The sequence below is a fragment of the Salmo salar genome, chromosome ssa09 (genome assembly GCF_905237065.1).
Source record: "Salmo salar chromosome ssa09, Ssal_v3.1, whole genome shotgun sequence".
Taxonomy (NCBI): domain Eukaryota; kingdom Metazoa; phylum Chordata; class Actinopteri; order Salmoniformes; family Salmonidae; genus Salmo; species Salmo salar.
The window spans coordinates 105,593,891-105,608,721 of NC_059450.1; the positions used below are offsets into that span (position 1 = coordinate 105,593,891).

General features: G+C 42.9%; 1 protein-coding gene across 1 annotated transcript in view; it reads left to right on the forward strand.

Annotated features, from left to right (window-relative positions):
• LOC106612303 (SH3 domain-binding glutamic acid-rich-like protein) overlaps positions 1–13,801 on the forward strand; it is a 48,398-nt gene extending 34,597 nt beyond the window's left edge. The window contains exons 2-4 of the mRNA XM_045724290.1: positions 6,818–7,003; positions 8,288–8,368; positions 12,942–13,801. Of these exons, the coding sequence (XP_045580246.1) occupies positions 6,818–7,003; positions 8,288–8,368; positions 12,942–12,977 (303 nt within the window). The 3' untranslated portion in view covers positions 12,978–13,801. The remainder of the gene's footprint in view (positions 1–6,817; positions 7,004–8,287; positions 8,369–12,941) is intronic.
• The last annotated feature ends 1,030 nt before the right edge of the window (positions 13,802–14,831 follow it).

A 14,831-nucleotide genomic window follows, 5' to 3' on the forward strand; every position in this document is an offset into this window, starting at 1 on the left:
CAGTACTAACCCAGTCAATACAGTACTGACCCAGTCAATACAGTACTAACATTAACCCAGTCAATACAGTACTAACACAGTCAATACAGTACTAACCCTTTCCTACGTCAGCCTTTCTCAATAGCAAGGCTATGCTCACTGAGTCTGTACATAGTCAAAGCTCTCCTTATTTTTAGGTCAGTCACAGTGGTCAGGTATTCTGCCACTCTTTACTCTCTGTTTAGCCAAATAGCATTCTAGTTCGCTCAGTTTTTTTGTTAATTCTTTCTAATGTGTCGAGTAATTATTATTTTGTTTTCTCATGATTTGGTTGGGTCTAATTGTGTTTCTGTCCTGGGGCTCTGTGGTGTCTGTTTGTGTTTGTGAACAGAGTCCCAGGACCAGCTTGCTTAGGGACTCTTCTCCAGGTTCATCTCTCTGTAGCTGATGGCTTTGTTATGGAAGGTTTGGGAATCGCTTTCTTTTAGGTGGTTGTAGAATTTAACGTCTCTTTTCTGGATTTTGATAATTGGCGTGTATCGGCCTAATTCTGCTCTGCATGCATTATTTGGTGTTTTACTTTGTGCACATTTTTTTAAGAATTCTGCAATTTGGTGTTTGTCCCATTTTGTAAATTCTTGGTTGGCGAGCAGACCTCAGACCTCACCACCATAAAGGTCAATGGGTTCTATAACTGATTCAAGTATTTTTTGCCTGATCCTAGTTGGTATGTTGAATTTTATGTTCCTTTTTATATCGTAGAAGGCCCTTCTTGCCTTGTCTCTCAGATCGTTCACAGCTTTGTGGAATTCACCTGTGGTGCTGATGTTTAGGCCGAGGTATGTATAGTTTTTTTGTGTGCTCTAGGGCAATGGCGTCAAGATGGAATTTGTATTTGTTGTCTTGGCAACTGGATCTTTTTTGGAAACCATTATTTTTGTCTTACTGAGATTTACTGTCAGGGCCCAGGAGAAAATGGCCCTTGAATATTTTGTTACACCTGCTGGAGAGCATATCTTTGTCTACACCCATTCAGCATCGTTCACACCCTAAGAAGGTTTAACCCCACCCATCTCTTTAAGGATTCACACGTGATGCCATGTGGTAAACATACAATATGTCAAATCAAATCTAAGTTTATTTGTCACATGCACAGGATACAGAAGGTGTAAACAGTACAATGAAATGGTTACTTGCATAGTAGTAATATCAAAAATAGTGTCCAGATAAAAATATTTGATAAATATTTGATAATTATCAGATTACGCTTACCCCACACACTGGTCTAAATTGAAGGAAACGCTATAACCACCAGCCACATCTAGCTAAGTGGATGAGTCACTATTGTCTAGACATGTACACATGTTCATGAAATACAATAGATGTCTGTAATCACCCCCAGACACACCTGGCTAACTTGATGGGTCATGTAATCACCCCCAGACAGGTTAACTTGATGGGTCATGTAATCACCCCCAGACACCCCTGGCTAACTTGATGGGTCATGTAATCACCCCCAGACACACCTGGCTAACTTGATGGATCATGTAATCACCCCCAGACACACCTGGCTAACTTGATGGGTCATGTAATCACCCCCAGACACATCTGGCTAACTTGATGGGTCATGTAATCACCCCCAGACACACCTGGCTAACTTGATGGATCATGTAATCACCCCCAGACACACCTGGTTAACTTGATGGGTCATGTAATCATCTGGCCAAAGTGAAGTTTTTTGTTTAGACATCTAGCTAGCTAAACAATGAACGAGCATAATCCCAACTCATACTACTACCAATACAAACATTGTTTTAGTTGTAGTATGAATCTGCAGGTAGCTAAAGCTAACAAACTAGATTCAATGTTAGCTAGCTAGCTAACATTAGGCTATACAGTGAGGGAAAAAAGTATTTGATCCCCTGCTGATTTTGTACGTTTGCCCACTGACAAAGAAATGATCAGTCTATAATTTTAATGCTAGGTTTATTTGAATAGTGAGAGACAGAATAACAACAAAAAAATCCAGAAAAACACATGTCAAAAATGTTGTAGACCTACACAAGGCTGGAATGGGCTACAAGACCATCGCCAAGCAGCTTGGTGAGAAGGTGACAACAGTTGGTGCGATTATTCGCAAATGGAAGAAACACAAAAGAACTGTCAATCTCCCTCAGCCTGGGGCTCCATGCAAGATCTCACCTCGTGGAGTTGCAATGATCATGAGAATGGTGAGGAATCAGCCCAGAACTACACAGGAGGATCTTGTTAATGATCTCAAGGCAGCTGGGACCATAGTCACCAAGAAAACAATTGGTAACACACTGCGCCGTGAAGGACTGAAATCCTGCAGCGCCCGCAAGGTCCCCCTGCTCAAGAAAGCACATACATATGCCAGTCTGAAGTTTGCCAATGAACATCTGAATGATTCAGAGGACAACTGAGTGAAAGTGTTGTGGTCAGATGAGACCAAAATGGAGCTCTTTGGCATCAACTCAACTTGCCGTGTTTGGAGGAGGAGGAATGCTGCCTATGACCCCAAGAACACCATCCCCACCGTCAAACATGGAGGTGGAAACATTATGCTTTGGGGGTGTTTTTCTGCTAAGGGGACAGGACAACTTCACCGCATCAAAGGGACAATGGACGGGGCCATGTACCGTCAAATCTTGGGTGAGAACCTCCATCCCTCAGCCAGGGCATTGAAAATGGGTCGTGGATGGGTATTCCAGCATGACAATGACCCAAAACACACAGCCAAGGCAACAAAGGAGTGGCTCAAGAAGAAGCACATTAAGGTCCTGGAGTGGCCTAGCCATCTGTGGAGGGAGCTGAAGGTTCGAGTTGCCAAACGTCAGCCTCGAAACCTTAATGACTTGGAGAAGATCTGCAAAGAGGAGTGGGACAAAATCCCTCCTGAGATGTGTGCAAACCTGGTGGCCAACTACAAGAAATGTCTGACCTCTGTGATTGCCAACAAGGGTTTTGCAACCACGTACTAAGTCATGTTTTGCAGAGGGGTCAAATACTTATTTCCCTCATTAAAATGCAAATCATTTTATAACATTTTTGACATGCGTTTTTCTCGATTTCTTTTGTTGTTATTCTGTCTCTCACTGTTCAAATAAACCTAGCATTAAAACTATAGACTGATAATTTCTTTGTCAGTGGGCAAACGTACAAAATCAGCAGGGGATCAAATACTTTTTCCCTCACTGTAACTAGCAATGCAAATGGATTTCTAATTAGAATAATATTACTACACAGATCAATATTACTACACAGACGTTATCTAGCGAACCAGCTAGCGAACATTCGCTAGCTAACTAACAGTACGCTTTAACTTGAAATAAAAACACATTTCTGACAAAATTAGAAATGTATATCTGAAAATTTAGCTCGACCCTTACCCATATACATGTACATATACATATCTCTCCTAACCCTAACCCTAACCCATATACATGTACATATCTCTCCTAACCCTAACCCATTTACATGTACATATACATATCTCTCCTAACCCTAACCCATATACATGTACATATACATATCTCTCCTAACCCTAACCCATATACATGTACATATACATATCTCTCCTAACCCTAACCCATATACATGGATGAACGCTTCACTACGGACTGGAACCATTTAATTCCGTTCTGTTTGTAGTTACATCTTGTTTGGCCAGCGTTGTGGCATGTCACTCCAGTTCACACTGACTGTGGAAGTAGACCATCAGTTTTTCCAACTGATCTGTTGATAGCACCTGATAAATTCAGGGTATCAATGTTGTTGAGAAAAGTAGAGAAACTTTTGCAATTGTCAATGGCCAATTTTGGTGCGGAAGAAAGAACTATCAACACATACATATTTGGATAACAAAAACAAGTCACATATACTATATATGCTGAAGAGGGTTGGGCTCAAGCTGTATCCCTGTCTCACCCCATGACCCTGTGGAAATAAATGTGTGTTTTTTGCCAATTTTAACTGCACACTTGTTGTTTGTGTACATGGATTTTATAACTTCATATATTTTTTTCCCCAACACTGCTTTCCATCAATTTGTATAGCAGACCCTCATGCCAAATTGAGTCAAAAGCTTTTTGAAATCAACAAAACATGAGAACACTTTTCCTTTGTTTTGGTTTGTTTGTCAATTAGGGTGTGCAGGGGGTGGCAGGTGGTTAGAGCGTTGGCAGAGAGAGATAAAACCCTTATAAACCCTATTGCGGCAGGTAGCCTAGTGGTTAGAGCGTTGGGAGAGAGAGATAAAACCCTTATAAACCCTATAGCGGCAGGTAGCCTAGTGGTTAGAGCGTTGGGAGAGAGAGATAAAACCCTTATAAACCCTATAGCGGCAGGTAGCCTAGTGGTTAGAGCGTTGGGTCCGGTTGCTAGATTGATTCCCCGAGCTGACAAGGACAAAATCTGTCGTTCTGCCCCTGAACAAGGCAGTTAACCTCTTGGCGTTCCCCTAGGATAAAGCGATTTTTGAAAAAAATGAGTGCCCATTTTAAACGGCCTCCTACTCAAACTCAGAAGCTAGGATATGCATATAATTAATACTTGTGGATAGAAAACACCCTAAAGTTTCTAAAACTGTTTGAATGGTGTCTGTGAGTATAACAGAACTCATATGGCAGTCAAAACCCCGAGACAGATGGAAACAGGAAGTGGAATTCTGAATTGCGAACTCAACTTCATCACGTTGCCTATTAATCACACCGTGAGCTATGGTTCATTGAGCACTTCCTATTGCTTCCACTAGATATCCCCAGTCTTCACAAATTGGTTTGAGCCTTCTACTGTTAAAACTGAATGAATGAGACACTGTGGAACGTAGTCACACGGAGAGGGCCATCACCATTATGACGCCGGCGCCCCTGGTTACCCTCCCCTTTCGAAACATTTTGAAACACAATGCAATCGTCCCCCTCGAATCTTATTGGCTCTCTTGTTGAAAAACGCCCTGAAGATTTATGTTATACAACGTTTGACATGTTTGAACGAACCTAAATGAGAAAAAAATGCATTTTCTCGAAATGGCTGTCCCGTGGCCGACGGAAGTTTTGGAGCAGCCTTCAGACGCGCTAACAAGAACAAGTTCTTGGAACATAAAGGAGTCATTTTTTCGAACGAAAATAAATTTGTTGTGGACCTGGGATTCCTGGAAGTGCTTTCTGATGAAGACAACCAAAGGTAAGTGATTATTGACAATAGTATACAAGACTAGATGTGATATGCGATTGTTCCAAGATGGCTAGCCTATTGCTATTGCTAGCCTATTGTTCTGAGTATCGCATCCCCTTTTATCGCAAAGTGTGATTACCCAGTAAAGTTATTTTTAAATCTGGCATTACAGGTGCTTTCAAGAGATATTCATCTATAAATCTTAGAATGACAATATTACATTTTAAAAATGTTTTCGAATAGTAATTTAGTAAATTGTAGCTCTGTTTCATCGGATGCATTTGAGGGAAAATAGTTAGTCAACGTTACGCACCGATGTAAAATGCTGTTTTATATATATAAATATGAACTTTATCGAACAAAAGAATGCATGTATTGTGTAACATGATGTCCTAGGTGTGTCATCTGATGAAGATTGTCAAAGGTTAGTGCTGCATTTAGCTGTTTTTTGGTTATTTGTGATGCATGTGGTTGGTCGGAAAATGGCTATGTGGCTACTTTTACGATATACTCCTCTAACATAATCTAATGTTTTGCTTTTGCTGTAAAGCCTTTTTGAAATCTGACAACGTCGTTTGATTCAGGAGAGGTGTATCTATAAAACGATATAATTAGAAAAAATAATTGAAAAAAAATAATTTATTAAATTTTGTTATGCTCTAATGGCGATATGATTTTTCGCTGGATGTCCGTCCGAGGCCGCACAGGGGTTAACCCACTGATCCTAGGCCGTCATTGTAAATAAGAATTTGTTCTTAACTGACTTGCCTAGTTAAATCAAATGAATACGTGGTCTGTCGTACGGTAATTTGGTATAAAGCCAATTTGACATTTGCTCAGTACATTGTTTTCACTGAGGAAATGTACGAGTCTGCTGTTAATGATAATGCAGAGGATTTTCCCAAGGTTGCTGTTGACACATATGCCATGGTACAGTAGTTATTGGGGTCAAATTTCCCTCCACTTTTGTGGATTGGGGTTGGTTCCAAATATTGGGGAAGATGCCCAAGCTGAGGATGATGTTAAAGAGTTTAAGTATAGCCAATTTGAATTTGTGGTCTGTATATTTTATTATTTCGTTTAGGATGGCATCAATACCACAGGCCTTTTTGGGTTGGAGGGTTTGTATTTTGTCCTGTAGTTCATTCAATGTAATTGGAGAATGCAGTGGGTTCTGGTAGTCTTTAATAGTTGATTCTAAGATTTGTATTTGATCATGTATATGTTTTTTTCTGTTCTCAGTACAGCTGACTCTACACAGTTCTCAGTACAGCTGACTCTACACAGTTCTCAGTACAGCGGACTCTACACAGTTCTCAGTACAGCGGACTCTACACAGTTCTCAGTACAGCTGACTCTAGACAGTTCTCAGTATAGCTGACTCTAGACAATTCTCAGTACAGCTGACTCTACACAGTTCTCAGGATAGCTGACTCTAGACAGCTCTCAGTACAGCTGACTCTAGACAGTTCTCAGTATAGCTGACTCTAGACAGTTCTCAGTATAGCTGACTCTAGACAGTTCTCAGTATAGCTGACTCTACACTGTTCTCAGTACAGCTGACTTCAGTTCCTCACAGAAGAGATAACAAAAAGAAAGACAATATGAATATGAAATTAACACATCCCTCCCCTTCTTACAGATAAAGAAACAGCAGCAGGATGTGATGGGCTTCCTGTCAGCCAATAAGATTGAGTTTGAGGAGTGTGACATCGCTGCCAATGAGGACAACAGGAAGTGGATGAGAGAGAATGTTCCGGAGGAGGCTCGACCTGCTGCAGGGAACCCTCTACCTCCACAGATCTTCAACCAGGACAGATACTGCGGGGTGGGTGCACGATAAGGAGCGATAGTGAATTATAATGGATTGGTATCATGTATTAACTTATTCAGCAGGTGAACGAGCATCATTCTGTTTCTATGTTAGTCTGTAACAGCCCTACTAGAATAGCTTTCATTAGGTTGACCCAGTTTTTCTGTCCAGGTTTAGAGAGTTTAATGTGGGTTCAGCTCAGTCAGTCAGGCATCATGTTGTAGTAGAGGGTTGATGAGGTTATGGTATAAAGGACTAATAGAGGTTATAGTAGAGGGTTGATGAGGTTATGGTATAAAGGACTAATAGAGGTTATAGTAGAGGGTTGATGAAGTTATGGTTTAAAGGACTAATAGAGGTTATAGTAGAGGGTTGATGAGGTTATGGTATAAAGGACTAATAGAGGTTATAATAGAGGGTTGATGAGGTTATGGTATAAAGGACTAATAAAGGTTATAGTAGAGGGTTGATGAGGTTATGGTTTAAAGGACTAATAGAGGTTATAGTAGAGGGTTGATGAGGTTATGGTATAAAGGACTAATAAAGGTTATAGTAGAGGGTTGATGAGGTTATGGTTTAAAGGACTAATAGAGGTTATAGTAGAGGGTTGATGAGGTGATGGTTTAAAGGACTAATAGAGGTTATAGTAGAGGGTTGATGATGTTATGGTATAAAGGACTAATAGAGGTTATAGTAGAGGGTTGAATAACACAAAGAGGAGATGACATGTAGCTCCAGTAAAGTTTGTGCTCTGTAGTAAAGGTGTGTGTGTGTGTGTGTGTGTGTGTGTGTGTGTGTGTGTGTGTGTGTGTGTGTGTGTGTGTGTGTGTGTGTGTGTGTGTGTGTGTGTGTGTGTGTGTGTGTGTGTGTGTGTGTGTGTGTGTGTGTGTTGTAAAGTGACTGTCTTTGCTGTTGGGTGTGAAGCCAGCTTGTCCTGTGAGATAATAAAAAAAAGCTGGACTTGCTAATATTGAATAGCTCCTGTTAACCTTCTCTCTGTCCTTCAGAACTACACGGCTGTAGGGTTTATAAGGGGTTTATCTCTCTCCTTCAGAACTACACGGCTGTAGGGTTTATAAGGGGTTTATCTCTCTCTCCTTCAGAACTACACGGCTGTAGGGTTTATAAGGGGTTTATCTCTCTCTCCTTCAGAACTACACGGCTGTAGGGTTTATAAGGGGTTTATCTCTCTCTCCTTCAGAACTACACGGCTGTAGGGTTTATAAGGGGTTTATCTCTCTCTCCTTCAGAACTACACGGCTGTAGGGTTTATAAGGGGTTTATCTCTCTCTCCTTCAGAACTACGAGGCGTTCTTTGATGCCAGAGAAGACAATGTTGTCTACGCTTTCCTGGGTCTCACCGCTCCTCCTGGATCTAAGGTACCCTAACCCCTACACCTTAATACATAGTCCCTAACCCCTACACCCTAATCCCTAACTCTTCATGGATCTCACTGCTCCCCCTGGATCTAAACTCTAACCCCTAGTCCCTAACCCCTACACCCTAGTCCCTAACCCCTACATTAACTGTCCTTTCCTGGCTCTCACTGCTCCCCCTGGATCTAAACTCTAACCCCTAGTCCCTAACCCCTAACCCCTAGTCCTTAACCCCTACACCCTAGTCCCTAACCCCTACACCCTAACCCCTACACCCTAGTCCCTAACCCCTACACCCTAGTCCCTACACCCTAACCCCTACACCCTAGTCCCTAACCCCTACACCCTAGTCCCTAACCCCTACACCCTAGTCCCTAACCCCTCGTCCCTAACCCCTAGTCCCTAACCCCTAGTCCCTACACCCTAGTCCCTAACCCCTAGTCCCTAACCCCTACACCCTAGTCCATAACCCCTATACCCTAGTCCCGAACCCCTAACCCCTAGTCCCTACACCCTAGTCCCTAACCCCTAGTCCTTACACCCTAGTCCCTAACCCCTACACCCTAGTCCCTAACCCCTAGTCCCTAACCCCTACACCCTAGTCCCTAACCCCTACATTAACTATCCTTTCCTGGGGCCAGGGACGGCGGAACTATTTTTTGACAGGAGTTGTGGGACTTCCTATGATCATTTAACAGTACAAATGTATGAACTTTTAATGTAGCATGAACACAACTATGCATGATGTTTTCATCTGGTTGTCAGACAAATCACTTTAAAAAAAAGCAGACTACCTGCACACGTTCCATCCACTCTATAATGATTCCAGCATCTAGAACAGATCAATGGAAATAGACAGAAAAAGTCTAATGAGAGAGAGATGGTTATTGTCTTTAGGCACACTTGTAGCCTGAATTGATTGAGTTGTCCACTGCTGGCCGCGTGTGTCAAGGTCCCGGCCAGTCATCCCTGCCTACTCAGTCTACTTTTACCTCTGCATATATTTTTCAACATTTTGTAGGCTATTTGTTAGCCAACTTGTCTATAATTAGAAAGGCCTACATGCAGCTTCAATTCTGTCATTACTTGTTAAATAAAGCGGTGCTCACCAGAATAAACCGATAGAATGAATTCATCAATAATCAGCCATCTAGTTGAAATCTGTAAGGTTTTCTATTCCATTTCTGCAGGCAGAGCCAGGACGTGTAGTGCTCTCAGAGCAAGGACGTGTAGGGCTCTCAGAGCCAGGACGTGTAGGGCTCTCAGAGCCAGGACGTGTAGGGCTCTCAGTACCAGGACGTGTAGGGTTCTCAGTACCAGGACCTGTAGGGTTCTAGGGCTCTCAGTAACAGGACCTGTAGGGCTCTCAGTACCTGAAGGTGTAGGGTTCTCAGTACCAGGACCTGTAGGGTTCTAGGGCTCTCAGTAACAGGACCTGTAGGGCCCTCAATGCCATTGGTTGACTCCCGGAACATATTCCATTTTGTGCTAGCAAAACAGTCCTGTAACGTAGCATCCATCTCAGCTGACCACTTCTGTATTGAGCGAGTCACTGGTACTTCCTGCTTTAGTTTTTGCTTGTAAGCAGGAACCAGGAGGATATATGATCCGATTTTGGAGGGCGAGGGAGAGCTTGGTACGTGTCTATGTGTGTGGAGTAAAGGTGGTCTAGTTTTTTTTTCCTCTGGTTGGACGTGACATGCTGGTAGAAATGAGGTAAAACGGATTTAAGTTTGCCTGCACTAAAGTCCCTGTCACTAGGAGCGCCACTTCTGGATGAGCGTTTTCCTGTTTGCTTATGGCCTTATACAGCTCGTTGAGTGTGGTCTTAGTGCCAGCTTCGGTTTGTGATGGTAAATAGACGGCTACAAAAAATATAGATAAAACTCTCTTGATAGTGTGGTCTACAGCTTATCATGAGGTACTCTACCTCAGGCTAGCAATACCTCGAGACTGCCTTAATATTAGACATCGCGCAGCTGTTCTGTCCTGCCGATGCACAGAAAACCCAGCCAACTGTATATTATCCATGTCATCGTTCAGCCACGACTTGCTGAAACAAAATATATTATTGTTTTTAATGTCCCATTGGTAGGATAGTCTCGAACGAAGCTCATCCAGTTTATTCTTCAGTGACTGCACATTGGCTAATAGAATGGATGGTAGAGGCAGATAACCCACTCGCCGCCCAATTCTCACCAGGCACCTTGACCTCCGCCCCCTGTAGTTCCTTATGTTCTTCATGTGACTGATGGGGATTTGGGCCTTGTCTGGGAGCAGCATTATATCCTTCCTGTCAGACTCATTAAAGAAAAAATCTTTGTCCAGTTTGAGGTAAGTAATCGCTGTTCTGATATCCAGAAGCTTTTTTCGGTCATACGAGACGGTAGCATCAACATTATGTACAAAATAAGATACAAACTGCGAAAAAACACAGAAAATAGCGCAATTGGTTAGGAGCCCGTAAAACGGCAGCCATCCCCTGCGGCGCCATTCTGTATCATTTTACTGCAAGACATACTATTATATTAGGCTACATGAGCATTCTAGACCTACAGTCAGTTACTATAGTAGGCTAAAACCTCAGAGGATTGGCAGTCCCACCCACATCCTCTGTCTGGGGCTGAGCACCCCACCAGGCTCTAAGGTAACACACTCTAACATCAACTTTAGTCCAAGGTACACTTAACAAAGAGCTGCAGTTAGTTTCAGAATGGGTGGCAAGGAATAAGTTAGAACTAAATATTTCAAAAACTAAAAGCATTGTATTTGGGACAAATCATTTACTAAACCCTAAACCTCAACTAAATCTTGTAATGAATAATGTGGAAATTGAGCAAGTTGAGGTGACTAAACTGCTTTGAGTAACCCTGGATTGCAAACTGTCATGGTCAAAGCATATTGATACAATAGTAGCTAAGATGGGGAGAAGTCTGTCCATAATAAAGCGATGCTCTGCCTTCTTAACAGCACTATCAACAAGGCATGTCCTACAGGCCCTAGTTTTGTCGTACCTGGACTACTGCTCAGTCGAGTGGTCAGGTGCCACAATGAGGTGCGACAATTGGCTCAGAACAGGGCAGCACGGCTGGCCCTTGGATGTACACAGAGAGCTAATATTAATAATATGCATGTCAATCTCTCCTGGCTCAAAGTGGAGGAGAGATTGACTTCATCACTACTTGTATTTGTGAGAGTTATTGACATGTTGAATGCACCGAGCTGTCTGTCTAAACTACTGGCACACAGCTCAGACACCCATGCATACCCCACAAGACATGCCGTCAGAGGTCTCTTCACAGTCCCCAAGTCCAGAACAGACTATGGGAGGCTCACAGTACTACATAAAGCCATGACTACATGGAACTCTATTCCACATCAGGTAACTGATGCAAGCAGTAGAATCAGATTAAAAAACAGATAAAAATACACCTTATGGAAGCGGGGACTGTGAAGCAACACAAACATACGCACAGACACATGCATACACACACACACAATAACATACGCACTATAGACACACGTACACATGGATTTTGTGTTGTAGATAAGTGGTAGTAGAGAGTGGCCTGAGGGCACACAGTGTGTTGTGAATTCTGTTCTGAATGTATTGTAATGTTTTTAAAAATGTGTAACTGTCTTAATGTTGCTGGACCCCAGGAAGAGTAGCTGTTGCCTTGGCAGGAACTAATGGGGATCCATAATAAAGCCCAGGAAGAGTAGCTGCTGCCTTGGCAGGAACTAATGGGGATCCATAATAAGCCCCAGGAGGAGTAGCTGCTGCCTTGGCAGGAACTAATGGGGATCCATAATAAACCCCAGGAAGAGTAGCTGCTGCCTTGGCAGGAACTAATGGGGATCCATAATAAACCCCAGGAAGAGTAGCTGCTGCCTTGGCAGGAACTAATGGGGATCCATAATAAACCCCAGGAAGAGTAGCTGCTGCCTTGGCAGGAACTAATGGGGATCCATAATAAATGCAAATACCTCACACAAACCATAACCACACACCCCTCACATGAATTAACACTTAACCATAACCACACCCCTCACATGAATTAACACTTAACCATATCCACACCAGTCACATTCTGTCTTCATTCAGTTACACATCTGTATATTATCAAACCCAACTTCAAGCCTGTATACGCCTACCCCAGCCCTCCTCTCTTTGTCTGTCTGTCTCTGCACCCTGGCTCCCCCTCTCTGCCACTCAGGGAACTTCAGGGAGGTGTGTCGATCACCATGGAGATACAGGGGCTTTCTTTTGTCACACTGAAGCTGTTAAAACCAACAGACTTTCCTACTAAAATTCACCACACCTCTTTCCCCCTCCCCACTCTCTCTCTCCCCTTCCCCACTCTCGCCACCTCTCTCTCCCTCTCTCTCTCTCTCTGTCCCGCCCCACTCTCTCTCTCCCCTTTTCCACTCTACACCTGTCTCTCTCTCTCCGCTTCCCCATTCTCTATACCTCTCTCTCTATCCCCCTCCCTCTCTCTCGCTCTCCCCAATCTCACTCTCCTTTTCCCCACCTCTCTCTCTCCCTCCCGCTCTCTCTTCATATTTCTCTCTGTAGGAGGCTGAGGCTCTAGCCAAGAGAGAGCAGCAATAGTTCCACAGTGCTCCTTCCTCCAACCCCAGACCAGACCAGACCATGACCAAGCCAGAGCCTGCTGGGCAGACCATACCATATCATTCTCACTTTGTTAGAGGTCAGGGGGTTCTTTCCAGATGTTTAGTTTAGTTTTGTTGTTGTTGTGTCTCATGCTTCAGCTGTGCCTTATCAGCTGGGTGTGAGGAGGTACTGAAGCAGAGCATGCTGGGTACCCATGAGTCCCTCCGCTGGCCTTAAAGTCTGTTGTCTGAATGTCTCCACACCTGATGTCATGATGCTCCAGTCAGTCTGAATGCATGTCCTCTAGAAGACAGGATGTACTATCAGAGTAGCACTTCTCTCTAATGTTAAACACAACAATGTTGCCTTCCTCCTCTCTCCAAATGTCCCAGCTGTCCTCTTGTCTACTTCTTCCTCTCCCTCCCCTCTTCTCAGCAATCTGACCATGTTCTCCTTCTACAGACACCTAGATGCTAGTTGTTTTATGCCTGAGGCCCTGTGACTTAATGTTTTGATCTGCTTGTTTTGATAGAGATGAATGTGATAAAGATAACATGAAGTAACACAAATATAACATGCCAAAATATATATCTGTAACGGAAGCAGAGAGGTGATGTATTATTGTAAACATGTCTGTATACCGCTAACTACTCTATTCAGATTCACACATACTGGTCAGAATGTTTGTTCATCTTGGTGCCAAAGTATGAATATAATCCATATGATCAGAAATCTCTCCTCTCTTCTTCTCTCTTCTCTGCCTCACCATAATAGTCTTATTTTTATGTACAATAAAGATCTGAGAGTTGTTTTACTGGTTATAACAGCGTTGTGCGTTGATGTTATCACTCACATTGACTGTCTAGAAACTGTATAGGCTAGTGGCAAGGCCTCCACATTTTTTAGATACCCCTACCCAAGGTGGAACAAAACACAACCATGTCTTTTCACATCTCTAATGTCTCCCATTTGTCAAATGGATGGTTGAATGATGTTGTGACACTAATAATGCCTGGCTGGAAGGGGATGGCTACAGAAACTCATGAAACCCAATATTGCAAGCGCTGATATTGCAAAAATGTGGAATACAAGTAATCAGTTGTCTTACATACTTTTAATGCATCTTGTAAATATAGACCTGCAAACACATTTACAATAGGCGTAAATATCAACTATGAATGTTTATGATTAATTTAAGTTTTACTTTTTGGTAGCTGATTAATGTTCTCTCATTCAGTGCTGTATGGTCCTGTCTGACAACAATACACACAGTTACACATGTCTTTTGGTGTAGTGGCTATTGTAATCATTTCTAAGGAAAACAAGTGTGCTCAGAGATCGAAATGCTCCTATGCTGGTCCAGCATAGGTGCTGGTTTGGCTGGCGTTTCGTGGTGCCTTAGCAGCGTTTTCGTGGTGCCTTAGCAGCGTTTTCGCGGTGCCTTAGCAGTGTTTTCGCGGTGCCTTAGCAGTGTTTTCGCGGTGCCTTAGCAGTGTTTTCGCGGTGCCTTAGCAGCGTTTTCGCGGTGTCTTAGCAGCGTTTTCGCGGTGCTTTAGCAGCGTTTCGTGGTGCCTTAGCAGTGTTTTCGTGGTGCCTTAGCAGTGTTTTCGTGGTGCCTTAGCAGTGTTTTTGCAGCATAAGCTGGTCTCAAGTCACATCATGTAGGCTTGCAAAGTGATTTCTAATTCCTATTAGGGATATCCAACAACTGGAATTTTTCTTCACCCACATCATGCATTCAGAATGACTGTCAGGGTTAGAAAGATGAATAAATCACATCACCTAAACCATCTACACTGGAACAACCATTTCAGTAACGGGTGCAATAGTTTAGAGAAATGGATATTATTT